The 15554-nt window shown below is 34.3% G+C and overlaps 1 protein-coding gene across 6 annotated transcripts in view; it reads left to right on the top strand.

Moving 5' to 3' along the window:
- LRBA (LPS responsive beige-like anchor protein) overlaps window positions 1–15554 on the top strand; it is a 687888-nt gene that overhangs the window by 124772 nt on the left and 547562 nt on the right. For all 6 annotated transcript variants that reach the window (XM_057725704.1, XM_057725703.1, XM_057725702.1 and 3 more), the window contains 5 exons: window positions 7194–7286; window positions 8501–8609; window positions 9439–9520; window positions 12108–12231; window positions 12503–12695. In XM_057725704.1, coding sequence (XP_057581687.1) covers window positions 7194–7286; window positions 8501–8609; window positions 9439–9520; window positions 12108–12231; window positions 12503–12695 — 601 coding nt within the window. The remainder of the gene's footprint in view (window positions 1–7193; window positions 7287–8500; window positions 8610–9438; window positions 9521–12107; window positions 12232–12502; window positions 12696–15554) is intronic.

The following is a 15554-nucleotide window of genomic DNA, read 5'->3' as shown; positions in this document are numbered from 1 at the left end:
TTTGATCTCCTGCTATAGAAAACAATGAGTAATACACATGGTGTAGTTGGATGTTTTATTTTTTTAAATGTACGCTGAGACACTTAGTCTTTTCATGTGTTTTGACTATTTACTTTTAGTGTAATTATTGATATAGCTTTATTTTCATCTAGCATTTTATTATTTTATTGTCTCAGTATAATTTGCCCTCTCTTTTCCCTTTTCTTTGTATTTGAATACTTTTGGAATTCTTTTAAAATTAATTTCTTTTTGGTTTTGGATCTACCTCTTTGTGTAAGTTTTTATTGGCTGCTTTAGAAATTTCAGAGTATACGTAGAGTTAATATTCTATGTCTTCAAATAAAACATAGAACCATTGCAAGTATGTTGATACCTTTAACCTCCACCATTGTTCCTTTTTGTATCTAATGTTTCCTAAGCCTCTCTAGACAATGCTATAATTTTTAATTTCACTTGTAATATGTAGTAAAGAATTTAAGAAAAAACTTATGTTTATTCAGATATCTATAATTCTTTTACTCTTCCTTCATTCCTAAAGGAAGTATTTCTTGTTGAATAGCTTTGCTGGAAATATGATTTCTTAGTTTTTCTTATGAAAATGTTTTTATTTGGCCTTTACCCAAGGATATTTTTGCTGCATGTAGAATTTTGTGTTTCTAGTTTTTGTGCTTTCAGTACTTTAAACTATTTTCCCACTGTCTCCATGATTTCTAAGAATAAATCTGTGATAAATTAAATCTTTCTTTGTTACGTATGATGAATTAGGTTTTTGTATTTGCTTTCAGGAAATATTCTTTAGTTCTTCCCCAGCCACACTCCCTGAAATTTCATTTTCTTTGTTATTATTACCAAATAATAGTTTTATTTATTTATTTATTTATTTATTTATTGGCTGCATTGGGTCATCATTGCTTCAGGCAGGCTTTCTCTAGTTGTAGCGAGGTGGTGAGCGGGTGCTACTCTTTGTTGTGGTGCGCAGGATTCTCAGTGTGCTGGCTTCTCTTATTGCAGACCGTGGGCTCTAGGCATGTGGGCTTCAGTAGTTATGGCATGTGGGCTCAGTAGTTGTGGCTTGTGGGCTCTAGAGTGCAGGCTTAGTAGTTGTGGCCGCATGGGCTTAGTTGCTCTGTGGCCTGTGGGATCTTTCCTGACCAGGGATAGAACCCGTGTCCCTTGCATTGGCAGGTGATTCTTAATCACTGCGCCACTAGGGAAGTACCTTTATGCTTTTATTTTAAAATATTTTTTTAAGTGTATCTTTCTGTTTCATTTTGGATTCCTAATGACTTGAATATTAGAGCTTTTGATGCATATTTCCCTCAGCTTCTTTTTAGTTTATCTCATTTTTGTCTCTGTTCTTCACATTTGATACTTTCTATTAATATAGAAATTTGATATGTATCATAAACTTGATCTTCAAGTTTATAAACTTTTCCTTTGTCTTGTCTATTTTGATACTGAGCTCCTCTCATAAATATTTTATTTCAGCTCTTGTACATTTCAGTTATATAATTTCAATATGGTTAATTTTTATACTTTCTTTCTTTTGATGAGAACTCTATTTTGTGATCCACTTAGACTGTGTTTACCTTTACCTTCTGGAGCATAGTTATAATAGCGTTAAGATTTTGTTTTAATTTTTTAAACTTTTGGCTGCGTTGGGTCTTCTTTGTTGTGTGTGGGCTTTCTCTAGTTGTGTTGTGGGGGGGCTACTCTTCTTTGCCATGCGTGGGCTTCTCAGTGTGGTAGCTTCTCTTGTTGCAGAGCATGGGCTCTAGGGTGCATGGACTTCAGTAGTTGCAGCTCGCAGGCTCAGTAGTTGTGGCTCACAGGCTCTAGAGTGCAGGCTCAGTAGTTGTGGTGCACAGCCTTAGTTGCTCTGTGGCATGCGGGATCTTCCTGCCAGGGATCAAACCCACGTCCCCTGCATTGGCAGGCGGATTCTTAACCACTGCACCACCAGGGAAGTACCTATGATAGCTTTTTAGAATCTTTGTGCAAGAATCCTAAGAATTTGCCTATCCCATCAGCATCTGTTCATTGTGTTTTCCCATGAGAAATTGTCACATTTTCTTGGTTCTTTGTACATTAAGTGTTTTATAATGCGTTGTGGACATTTTAAGTGTCCTCTTTTTTTTTTTTAATCAACTCTTGGTCTTGTTAACAAATGTTATTTTTTTTTGTTTGGTTTTATTTTAGCAAGAAGGGTCATACTGCAACTTCTGCCTATCCTTTGTGGATGGTGGTTCTGATGGCACTTCATTTTTAAAACCTCTCTTGTCTTGCTTTGGGTTTTTCTTGTACATGTACCACTCAGGGATTAGGTTGAGAATTAGGTGATAATTCAGATCATCTTTCAGTTTAGAAAGACTTGATATTCTGGTATGAGTCTGCCCCATACTTTGCATCTCCTGGGTCCTTTACGGCTTTTGCACCTTTTTACACTGATTTTGAGGATCCTTCTCTCCCATTTGCTCCTCTTCATGACTCCCCCTACCCTCTCTCTAGCTTATAAGGACCCATTTTCTTTTCTTTTTTTTAATTTTATTTATTTATTTATTATTTTTTTGGGGGTACACCAAGTTCAATCATCTGTTTTTATACACATATCCCCGTATTCCTTCCCTCCCTCAGCTCCCCCCCCACCCTCCCTTGAGTCCCCCCCACCCTCCCCGTCCCAGTCCTCTAAGGCATCTTCCATCCTCGAGTTGGACTCCCTTTGTTATATAACAACTTCCCACTGGCTATCTGTTTTACAGTTGGTAGTATATATATGTCTGTGCTACTCTCTCGCTTCATCTCAGCTTTCCCTTCACCCCCCGCCCCCCCCAAACCTCGAGTTCGCCAGTCCATTCTCTGCATCTGCGTCCTTGTTCTTGTCACTGAGTTCATCAGTACCATTTTTAGATTCCGTATATGTGAGTTAGCATACAATATTTGTCTTTCTCTTTCTGACTTACTTCACTCTGTATGACAGACTGTAGGTCTATCCACCTCATGACATATAGCTCCATCCCTTTTTATAGCTGAGTAATATTCCATTGTATATATATGCCACATCTTCTTTATCCATTCATTTGTTGATGGGCATTTAGGTTGTTTCCATGTCCTGGCTATTGTAAATAGTTCTGCAGTAAACATTATGGTACAAGTTTCTTTTGGGATTATGGTTTTCTTTGGGTATATGCCCAGGAGTGGGATGACTGGATCATATGGTAGTTCTATTTGTAGTTTTTGAAGGAACCTTCAAATTGTTTTCCATAGTGGCTGTACCAACTTACATTCCCACCAACAGTGCAGGAGAGTTCCATAAAGATCCATTTTCTTAGTTCCTCTAACTAGAAGGACAGTTTTTCTCAGAATATTAGCTACCTGAACTTCTGACAGAAAGTAACTCTGAGATAGGGACCCATTCATGGGTCAGATTTACAAAAGAGAATTGAAAATTGAGACTCTTACCTCCAAAATGGGTAACCTCCAAGTATTAACTGCCCTACACCAATGCGCCTGCTTTTGTTTAGCCTTCAGAGTACTTAGGAAATTGTGTGTTTTTTCTATAGTATGGTTCTAATACACACGACAGAGAGGCTGCATATCATATTATCATTATCATTACTCTTGGTTAGTCGAATGTATAACAGCATGTGTTCATTATTACAGTATCATCCAGAATATTTTCATTGCTCTAAAAATCCTCTGTGCTCCACCTATTCATCCCTCTCCCACTCCCCCACCAACCCTGTCGCTGATTTTTTTGTTGTTTTTCTAGTTCTGCCTTTTCTAGAATGTCATATAGTTGGTATCATACAGTATTGAAAAGGCTGTTGGTATGAGATTGAAAAGGCTTTTCATAGCTTTTCATAACTCGATAGCTCATTTCTTGTAGGGATGAATATTATTTCATTGTTTGGTTGTTCACAGTTTATTTGTGCATTGACCAAGGACACCTTAGTTGCTTGCAAGTTTTTGTAATTATGCCTAAAGCTGCTGTTAACATGCATGTGTGGCTTTTTTTGCTAGAAATATATTTTCAGGTCCTTGGACAGATGCCAAGGTGTGGTATTGCTCCATTGTATGGCAAAATTATGTTTAGTTTTGTAAGAAACTGTCAAGGTGTCTTCCAGAGTGGCTCTGCCATTTTGAATTCCCACTGGCTGTGATGAGCGTTCCTGTTGCTCTCCACCCTCACCAGTATTTTGTGTTGTTTGACCATTCTAATAGGTGTGTAGCATATTTCATTGTTGTTTGTCATGTTTTATTTTTTTAATTTTCGCCTGTGTCGGGTCTTTGTTGCGGCACGCAGGATCTTTCCTTGTGGTGCGTGGGCTTTTCGCTACAGTGCATGGGCTTCTCTCTAGTTGTGGCATGTGGGTTTCCTCTTCTTTAGTTGTGACGCACGGGCTCCAGGGCATGTGGGCTCTATAGTTGTGGTGCACGGGCTCCAGAGTATGTGAGTTCCATAGTTTGTGGCATGCAGGGTCTCTAGTTGAAGTGCCCGGGCTCAGTAGTTGTGGTGCGTAGGCTTAGTTGCCCCATGGCATGTGGAATCTTAGTTCCCGGCCAGGGATCAAACCTATGTCTCCTGCATTGCAAGATGGATTCTTTACCACTGGACCAGCAGGGAAGTCCCTCGTTGTTTTTCATTGTTGCGGTATTTCATTGTTGCATTTCCCTGATAATATGTTATGTGGAGCATCTTTTTATATTCTCATTTGCCATCTGTTTATTTTCCTTGGCGCGATATCTATTAAGTTCTTTGGCCTATTTTTTTTTTTTTAATGCAGTCGTTTGTTTTCTTCTTGTTGAGTTTTAGAGTTCTTTGTGTATTTTGGATAACAATCATTTATCAGATGTTTCCTTTCCAAGTATTTTCTCTCAGTCTATGCCTGGTGCTCTAATTCTCTTCATACAGTCTTTTGCAGAGCAGTTTTTAATTTTAATGAAATCCAGCTTAGTTATTTTTTATTATGGATCATGTCTTTGGTGTTGTAACTAAAAAGGTATCACCATACCCAAGGTCATCTAGGTTTTCTCCTCTGTTGTATTCTAAGAGTTTTATAGTTTTGCATTTTTACATTGAGGTCCATATTGAGTTAATTTTTATGAAGTGTGTAAGGTCTGTGTCTAGATTCATTTGTTTGGATATGGATGGCCTCTTGTTTCAGTATCATTTGTTGAAGAGAGTATCTTTGTTCATTGTCTTGCTTTTACTCCTATTTTGTCAAAGACTGGTTGACTAGATTTATGTGGGTCTATTTCTAGGCTGTCTATTCTATTACATTGATCTATTTGTGTATTCTTTTTCCAGTACCACACTGTCTTGATTACCTTAGCTTTATAGTAAGTCTTGAAGTCAGGTAGCATGAGTAGCACTACTATTCTGTAGTGATGCCCCTCCTTTCATTTCTGATATTACTTAATTACGACCTCTCTGTTTTTTCTTTCTTTTTTTTTTCTTTCTCTTAATTTCCTAATTTTGTTTGTTGTGTTTTTTTTTTTTTAGAAATTTTATTGAGATACAGTTAACATACAATAAACTGCATATATTTAGAGTGTACAATTTGGTGTCCCAGTCTCCCAGTTCATTCCCCTCAACCCTCCCCACTTTCCCCACTTGGTGTCCATGTGTTTGTTCTCTACATTTGTACGACCTCTCTCTTTTTCTTAGCCTGGATAGAAGGTCATTGACTTTATTGATCTTTACGAAGAACCAGCTTTTGGTTGTGTTGATTTTCTCCATTGATTTTTTATTTTCTATTTTATTGATTTCTACTCTAATACTTATTTTTCTTCTGCTTTCTTGGGATTGAATTTTCTCTTCTGGGTGTCCTAGAGTAAAAACTTAAGTTATTGATTTCAGAGCTTTTGTCTTTTCTAATATATGCATTCAGTGTTATAAATTTTCCTGTAAGCACTGCTTTTGCAATATCTCACAATTTTTAATAAGTAGTGCTTTCATTTTCATTTAGTTGAAAATACTTTTAATTTTTTGAGATTTCTTCTTTGACCCACATGTTATTTAGAAGTATGTTGTTTAATCTCCAAGTATTTGGGGGTTTTTCAGTTATCTTTCTGTTATTGATTTCTGGTTTAATTCCATTGTGTTCTGAGAGAAAACTGTATATAATTTCCAATCTTCATATTTGTTGATTGTGTGTGTTTTATGGCCCTGGGTGTGGTCTACTTGGTGAATGTTCCATGTGAGCTGGAGGAAAATGTGTATTCTACTATTGTAGATTGAAGCAGTCTATAGATGTGTGTTATAGACATCATGATGTGTTATAGACATGATCAATGGTATTTTTTTATAAATTAATTAATTTTTTTATTTTTGGCTCCGTTGGGTCTTTGTTGCTGTGTGCGAGCTTTCTCTAGTTGCACAGAGCGGGGGCTACTCTTTGTTGTGGTGCGATGGCTTCTCAGTGTGGTGGCTTCTCCTGCTGCGGAGCATGGGCTCTAGGCGTGCAGGCTTCAGTAGTTTTAGCGTGGGGGATCAGTAGTTGTGGTTCTCGGGCTCTAGAGCACAGGCTCGGTAGTTGTGGCACATGGGCGTAGTTGCCCCGTGGCACGTGGGATCGTCCCGGACCGGGGCTCGAACCTGTGTCCCCTGCATTGGCAGGCTGATTCATAACCTCTGCGCCACCAGGGAAGCCTGACTGATGGTATTCTTGAGGTTAACTGTGTCCTTGCTGATATTCTGCCTGCTCTATCTGTCCATTTCTGAGAATGGGGTTTTGAAATCTCTAACTATCATAATAGATTTATCTGTTTTGCCTCACAGTTCTATCATTTTTTGCCTCACAGGTTTAGGGTCTATAGTTAGGTGTGTACATATTAAGGACTGTTATGTCCTTCTTTATCACCGATAACTTTCCTTACTTTGAAGTCTTCTCTGTCTGATATTAATTTAGCTACTCTTGTTTTTTGATTAGTGTTAGCTTGGTATATTTTTCTCCACCAATTTGCTTTTTATCTGTATGTGTCTATATTTAAAGTGGGTTTCTTGAAAACAACAGGTAGTGGATAAGCAAGTTTTTAAATGTCAGAAATGTATGTTAAATTCATCCATGTCCTACTTGAAGTTAGGTTTATAATCCTGTGATTATATAAAAAAATATACACACATATATCTTAGATATTTAATTTTGAAATACATACTCATAGTAATTTGTTTTACATTTTCATTTATTCAGCGTTGTCTATAAACTTATGGCATCAAAAAGTGAAGGAATCAGAGTACAAGCTCTCAAGGCAATGGGTTATTTTTTAAAACACCTGGCCCCAAAGTGAGTATGCATGAAATCTAAAATGGACTGTTGTATATTATTTATTTTATAAAGTTTTGTATTAGTATTTCTGTTCCGTGGTTTCTCTAGTACATCTTTTATTTACTTTTATTCATAAAATGCTATGTAAACTTAATCCCATTTCTACACATTAAAAATAAAGTAGGGAACAGGAGTATATTGTTTGTGTTTTTATTTAAATTTTCCTTTTTTTCTTTTTTTGTTCATTATAAGAATACATTTGTATAAATTGAATTCCAGTTAAATCTAGGTAGAGACTTCAAGTGGCTTGATCATCACTTGCTTTATCTGTACTATAAAGCTAACACAGTGACCTGGATGTGTGTCAAATACTGTGTTCTGCTATTTGCATAACTAAAAACTGAAACTCCCATGTTACTTTTTTCCTTAGCTGAATGCAGATGTTCATATCCTACCTATTGTTCCTTACACCAAGATTGGTTTATTATAAAAATGAACAATTTTGGTGGTGGAAAAGTTTTGGTAAACTTGTAATCTTTATGTTGAATCCAGCTGGCTGACTATAAATAAAGTTTCATTGGAACACAGCCATAATCATTTATTTGCTTACATCTGTGGCTGTTTTTACATTACAACAGGAGTGCCAATTTGTTGCTACAGAGAACATGTGGTCCACAAAACCTAAAATACGTAATGTCTAGCCATTTGCAGAAAACACTTGATAAACTCAGGGGTAGAATTAAGTTTGTGATCCTTTAGTTTTTGCTTGGAAGTTTAATTTTAGTATTGATATATTTACTTTCACAGTATTCATTTAAAAATTCTCTTGCATGTTTTCTACCTTTTCCTCCACATTGTTTTTCTACTTTACTTATTCAGCTTTAGATTATTATTCATGGTACAGCTTAGCTCATGGGTGATGGAGAGTGGCAGCTAGTTAATAAATAATTACTCTGAAGATTTTGGTGACAATTTTTGCCATGGTGTGACATGGCCAGTCTTGTATATTGTTAAAACTTTAATTGTGCCTTTATTTTTGTAGTTTGTATTTTTTACTTAAAGATTTTATGGCCTTATAAGTTCTAGGTGTAAGAAAATCGGGGACATTATTGAGTTGGAATTTGTTAAAAATGTGGAAAACATTTTTCTATCTTCTTCGTCAACATGCATACTAAATAGTGAAAAATAAAACTCCGTGTTTGATTTTTTTTTTTTCCCCTACGTAATTGCAGAAGAAAAGCTGAAGTCATGCTTGGACATGGATTGTTTTCATTGCTAGCTGAAAGACTCATGCTTCAGACAAATTTAATCACAATGACCACATATAATGTTCTGTTTGAGGTAGGAATGTAGTTAGAATTTAATCTTACTAATTTCTTATCAAAATACTTGTGTAATTGAGTTCATAGTGTCTAGATGAAATAAGATCATTTAGGTTCAGTGTACAATTTTGAAATTAATTATATAAAGGGAATGTGGCTGCATCTTAGTAAATCTATTAATCTGTGAATTTCTAAGCAGTTTGGACATCTCTGTTTAAGTATTTTCTCCATTGTATTGACTATTTAATGTCTCATTTTATAATCAAGTAAAAGTAGAGTTATAATATTGAAATTTTTTATTCCATATAATGCAAGAGGTATTTAACATGGCAATACTGGACTGTATACTTAATGTTGATTAGTGTTGTACTTAAAGTTCATTAATAGTCACTGTAGACATGGATGGACCTAGAGACATACAGAGTGAAGTGAGTCAGAAAGAGAAAAACAAATACCATATATTAACGCATATATGTGGAATCTGAAAAAATTGGTATAGACAATCTTATTTGCAAAGCAGAAATGGAGACACAGATGTAGAGAACAGAGAACAAACTTATGGATACCAAGGGGGAAGAGGGGTGGTGGGATGATAAAGTAGATAGCTAATGAGAACCTACTGTATCGCACAGGGAACTGTACTCAGTGCTCTGTGGTGACCTAAATGAGAAGGAAATCCAAAAGGAGGGGATATATGTATATGTATAGTGGATGGAGTCACTTTGCTGTACAGTATAAACTAACACAATATTGTAAAGCAACTATACTTCAATTAGAAAAATAAATAAATAATTAGTGATGGTAATACAGTGATTATGCTAATACAATCTATTGTTTCACTTCTGTAGATTCTTATAGAACAGATTTGTACTCAAGTGATACATAAACAGCATCCAGATCCTGATTCTTCAGTAAAGATACAAAATCCTCGTATGTATTTAATATACTTTATTTTTTGAAATTTGATTTCTATTTTTCCACCTTTATTATAATGTAATTGACATATGACGTATAATTTTAAGGTATACAATCTGATGACTTGATATATGTATATATTTTGAAATGATTACAATAAGGTTATTTAAATTTCCATCACTTCACACAGTTATAATTTTTGTGTTATGTGTAGTGAAAACTTTTAAGATCTACTCCCTTAGCAACTTTCAAATACATAATACAGTATAGTTAACCGTGGTCTCCAGGTTATATATTATATCCACAGAACTTACTCACCTTATAACTGGACGTTTGTACTCTGTGAGCACCTTCACCCATTTCTCCCACCCCCTTCCTATTGTATACTTTTATAAGTATATTTTACTACTAAGAGGAAAGTCACCGAAGAACCTGAAGTTGATATTGTTGAAAACACATTGTTCAAATATTTCATTATATGCATTAATGTAATACTAGTTTTATTTGTGTTTGATGTTGAATATAACTTCAAATTGACCTTAGATTATGTGGAAATGTTTATATAGAGGTTTTGAAGAATTATATGCATAAGATCTTGATTTAATATATGTTCAGATTTTTGGTAACGTTTTGATTGCACTATTTAGTGATGTCAGACTAAGTTACATGGACCATGGAGGTAGCTTTCATCTTAAATTACTTTCAAGTTAAGAATCCCAAGTTTGGAATTGAAAAAATATGTCTTCTTTATTGTTTATGCACTTAGTCTTGGTTAACAGTCTTTTTTTTTCCAACTTACTGGCTGTGTTGGGTGTTCATTGCTGCACGTGGTCTTTCTGTAGTTGTGGTGAGCTGGGGCTACTCTTTGTTGCAGTGCGAGGGCTTCTCATTGCAATGGCTTCTCGTTGTGGTGCACGGGCTCTAGGCGTGCGGGCTTCAGTAGTTGCGGCGCATGGGCTCAGTAGTTGTGGTGCACGAGCTTAGTTGCTCCGTGGCATGTGGGATCTTCCTGGACCAGGGATCGAACCCGTGTCCCCTGCACTGGCAGGCGGATTCTTAACCACTGTGTTACCAGGGAAGCCCAACAGTCTTTTCTTTTGCTATTTAGAATTCTTAAGCACTTACAAAAAGTGTATATTTCTCATCTTGCTTTTTTAAAATTATCGATATTAAAATAACTGGCTTGTTGCATTTCCAAATTTAATTACTATTTGTGTGGTGAGTTGTGTTCATGTTTGTGATACTCTACTTCAGTTCTGATTTTAAAAACATGTCACATGTTTAATTTTTCTAAGCCTTCTGAAAGATGTGGTGTCATTACTTTAGAGAGTAATAAAAGGAAAATACCTTGATTTTATGTATATAATATGTAAAATATATTTTATTGTAGTTATGGGAAAGATGATTTACTAAAGTAAGAATTTTAAAATATATTACTATACTGGCAGAAAAGATAGGCAATATCATGTGATGTGTAAAAACATGGGATGGCTAGTTTTTCAGTCTTGTCTACATGTCGTAATAGTTATTTGATTTGGGGGTAAATTAATTCATTCAGGTGTTCCTTAGCTTTCTTATCGCTGAAATGCGGATAATAATAGTATCTGCCTTGATTGTATAATGTTAATGATTTGTATTTATAATATATGGATTATAGCACAGTGTCTTACAGTAGTGTATCCTCAGAATTAGTGGCTGTTAGTGCCATCGTCATTATTATGATTAGCAGCATTGTAACCCTTGTGCAGGTAGAGAAAATTTGAATTTGTCATTAGAAGAATTAAGAAATTGCTCCTAAAATATCCTTAAATTTATGATAAAGTAATTTCATATTTGGTATTTTGAACTTGTTGCTTCATAATCAAAAACCTAGGCAAAATGCTGGTTTAGAATTCCTCAAATTTTGATTAGGTAAAACTTTGACATAGTATTTAATTTTAAATTCAGGGTTGTAGCTGTTTTTGTTTCTCTAAAATTCTGTATCTCAGTATTAAAAGAATTTCTTTTCTTAAAACTTAGTACTAGAAATTTAGAGAGGATTATATTTAATATCATTACAGTAGCAATTTTATTTGTTTAGTGTGTTAAATTTTCATTTCCTTTTGATTTTTTGTATCTAAATTTAGTTTTAGAATTGTGAAAGAAAATCATGATAGCTTTTAAAATGCAGAATAATAAAGGAAAGAGTATGTGAATACTATAAATTTTATTGAAGAGGCTAAGAATTTATTCTCTTTTTTCTGAGAGTTTGATTATATATGTATATTTTAAGATCAGCTTTACTAACTGGCAGAGATTTATGGAGAGGTGCCAGCAATTTTACCATCATTTAATTCATTTATAATTTAATTTATTACAGCCTTTTAAAATTTAGCTTTACACATTCTAATGATGAAATTAAACAATGCCTTCCTTGTTCATGGATGGTTTCTAATGAATGCATTGTCATTCTTGTCTGCAGATGATTTTTTTTATAGCACAGAGGAGGATATTATCATTAGACAGGAAAATGAAAGAAATTGAAATATACATACTGATGATCCTTACATCACGAATTTATTGTAATGTTTTGTTTTTTACTCACTTATGAACTGTCTTACAGAAATACTAAAAGTAATTGCGACCCTACTTCGAAATTCTCTCCAGTGCCCAGAGAGCATGGAAGTTCGCAGAGCCTTTCTTTCTGACATGATTAAACTTTTTAATAACAGCAGAGAAAATAGAAGGTAAGCAGGATCAGAAAGCATTTGCAATATGCAAGGCTAGCTTTGAATAAGCCCATTTTTCCTAAGAAAAATTGCTTTAAATACTGTGAAATGAATTTCCTGTATGCTTTTTTCATTAAGGTATACAAGTAATGCACTATACAGTTAATTGAGCTTTCAGTACCACATTAATTGTTTTGGATACATAATAAAACTGGTTATTTTGTTTTAAACTTGTACTTTTTTCAGGTGATTTCTTTTTTTAAGTAATTCAAATCCTCTTAATTTTCAGGAGCTTGCTACAGTGTTCTGTGTGGCAAGAATGGATGCTTTCTCTCTGCTATTTTAATCCTAAGAATTCAGATGAGCAAAAAATAACAGAAATGGTATATGCCGTATTCCGAATCCTGCTTTACCATGCAGTCAAATATGAGTGGGGTGGCTGGCGTGTGTGGGTAGACACCTTATCAATCACACATTCAAAGGTAAGTTTTTTTTTTAAATGAAAGTGTATTTTAGCATTTTAATGTCTGTAATTTTGAGTTTCATTCTTCCATAAAATTTTATGTACGTAAAATCAAGGAAAAAAAGCAGATTATTCTCTGGAAATGCAGTGAACTGAACAACTAAAAACGGGAATAACTAAGAAGAAATATAAAGTATTTCCAACTTCTCAATCAAAGTAGTTTGTTTTCAAATGTCATGTTTATGTGCACTTAAGTTAATAAAGTGAAACCTGATAGTACAGCATGAAGGAATGTATATTTTCAAGTAGCCATTTTTAAGATAGGGTTCTCTGAATTTTATAGTATTTTGAAGCTTTTTGAACACAAGGTGGCGCACAATATTCAAAGATGAGAAGTTATTATAGTGGCATAAGGTGGTTGAGTAAACAGAAAAAGCTCTGGCTAATTTTGTCTTTGCTCATGTTATAGTCAGTTAAAAACTTGGTTTGTAAGAATCACTGATCTCTCTCTTTTTTTTTAACTTAAGCAAGTGTTATTTATTTATAGCTTTTGTTTAAAAATATTAATGAAGTGTCCTAGACATACAAAAAGGTATAAGGAATAACGTACCTAACACTGTTTATGAAATTGGATTCTTCATCCCAGTTGCTTTGTCTGCCATTTTCAACCCCTCTCTCCTCTCCCACTCACCTGAATGTGGTGTTTTCATTATTTCTGTGTGTTTTTTATATTTTAACTATACAAACACACACACACACACACACCCCCCCGCAGTAAAGAATTTTATTTTTCATGTGTATACTTAATATGAATGGTATTGTATTAAATGCATTTTTCTGCAACTTGATGTTTTTACTTATCACTGTTTGAGATTCATCTATATTGACCAATGTCGTTGTATTCATTTTCTCAGTTGTGTGTATCCATGGTATGACTTTATCTGTTTACCAGGTGATGAGTATCTTTGATGCATTTTGTATATATTTGGAAGTTTCCTTCTCTATATGTTCCTAAAAGTGGAATTCATGATTTGTAAGATGCAGATGGTAAACATTACCAGATAATACAATTCCTTTTCCCAAAGTGGTATATCAGTTTACGTTCTTGCCAGTGATGTATAAGTTCTCATGGCTTCATATCACCTCATCACTTATTATGGCCAGAGTTTAAAAAATTTTGCAAATTTGATGAATTTTTAATGCTATGTCTCCATAATATTAATTTGCATTTTTTTATTTTGTGGGAGTTCTTCATGTATTCTTGGTCTTAATCCTTTGCTACCTATATTGTTTATGAATTTCTTCTGTCAATTTGTTGCTTGTCTGTTTATGTTTGGAGTTTTATGTGTGTCTTCTGAGGAAATTTTACATTTCAGATAATTAATGTAGTAAAAGTTATTAGTTTCTATATGGTTTATGGTTTTTACATCTTATTTAAGAACTCTTTCTATATATACCCAGAAGGAATATAATTAACAAATAAATATTAATATTAATTATAAATTGACTAGGAGCATAAAGAAAAGTGATAAATTTGGTATATCTTTAAATGTTTTTATTGACTATCATAGTTATTACTCTGGAATATCTTGCCATTCTATTGGAATATATTGTCATTTCCTAAATAGATGTTTTTAGGTGCTTGAATAACTTTTAACTATTTGAAAGTACTTAAAAGTTATTCATTCTGCTTCCTCCTTCTTTAATGAGGGGAAAGTGTGTTACTGTCTTAAAGATTTACAAAGATATCTTATATTGGAAGATGTTACCCTACAAATTTATGTTTGAGAATAATCCAGTGCTAAATGAGGCAAAGATGTGATTTTATAAAATGGCTTTCTTTTAGTCACTACATTTTTAAGCTGACCAGTTAAGTCTAAGGCAGGGTTCAGCCAAGCATGGCATGAGAGCCAAATCTGGCCTGACTTGTTTCTGTAAATAAATTTTTATTGAAGCATAGCCACTTGCATTTATTTATGTATTTTCTTTTTTTTTTTTTCATTTCTATACTATGTATTTACCTTGTATGTAATGTCACTGTTGCATTGATACAGTTTTTTGTAATGATTCGGTTTTTTTTTTTTTTTTTAATGTATTTTCTAAGACTGCTTTCATGCTGCAAGTATTGAATATTTGCAACAGAGACTGTATGGCCCCCAAGCTTAAAATGTTTACTACTTGGCACTTTACAGAAACACTTTGCCACCTCTTGTCTAACTTATTTTAGTTAGTGCTGATGCCCAGCTATTCTGGTTTCTGTTGTAGTGGGCTGTTGCAATCTGGACTGATTTTCTGCTTGTATTGTTTTTCCGTTTCGAAAAGATCATGAGAAAAACAGGGTTCAGTTTTGGTCTCTCATAATTTGGATTGGATTTCAGATATATCTGGGAGAATTCACAGTTAGGAAAGTGCCTATATAAATTAGATTTTTAGCAGTTTCTACATACTGTGTGTTAATTCAGCACTTCTGTATACACTTTAGTTTGTCAAGTCCTTAGGAAGAATGGCTAAAGGAATATAACCTTTAGCGCAGTAATTCTTGAGGTACAGCCTGAAGACCTTGGGAGCCCAGAAGACCATTTCAGGGGGTGGTGAGGTCCTCCTTGTCCAGCTACATATCTGGTTAGCGGATGGGTTTTTCTCATATACTGTAACCAAAACAAGGTAATGGAAGAGACTGAATACAAAGGCAGATATTAGAATACAGCCATCTTCTATTAAGCCAGAATTGAAAGATTTGTAAAACGAGAAATAGTAGCACTCTTCTCATCATCATTATTACTATTATTATTGTTTTGAAAAGTCATTTTTCAAAAAATATGTTATTTATATTAATATATGTTGGGTTCATCGCTATTTTGAAATGAATTAATATTTG

This window comes from Hippopotamus amphibius, chromosome 3 (assembly GCF_030028045.1).
Source record: "Hippopotamus amphibius kiboko isolate mHipAmp2 chromosome 3, mHipAmp2.hap2, whole genome shotgun sequence".
Lineage (NCBI taxonomy): Eukaryota > Metazoa > Chordata > Mammalia > Artiodactyla > Hippopotamidae > Hippopotamus > Hippopotamus amphibius.
This window is presented reverse-complemented; position numbering and strand designations above follow the sequence as displayed.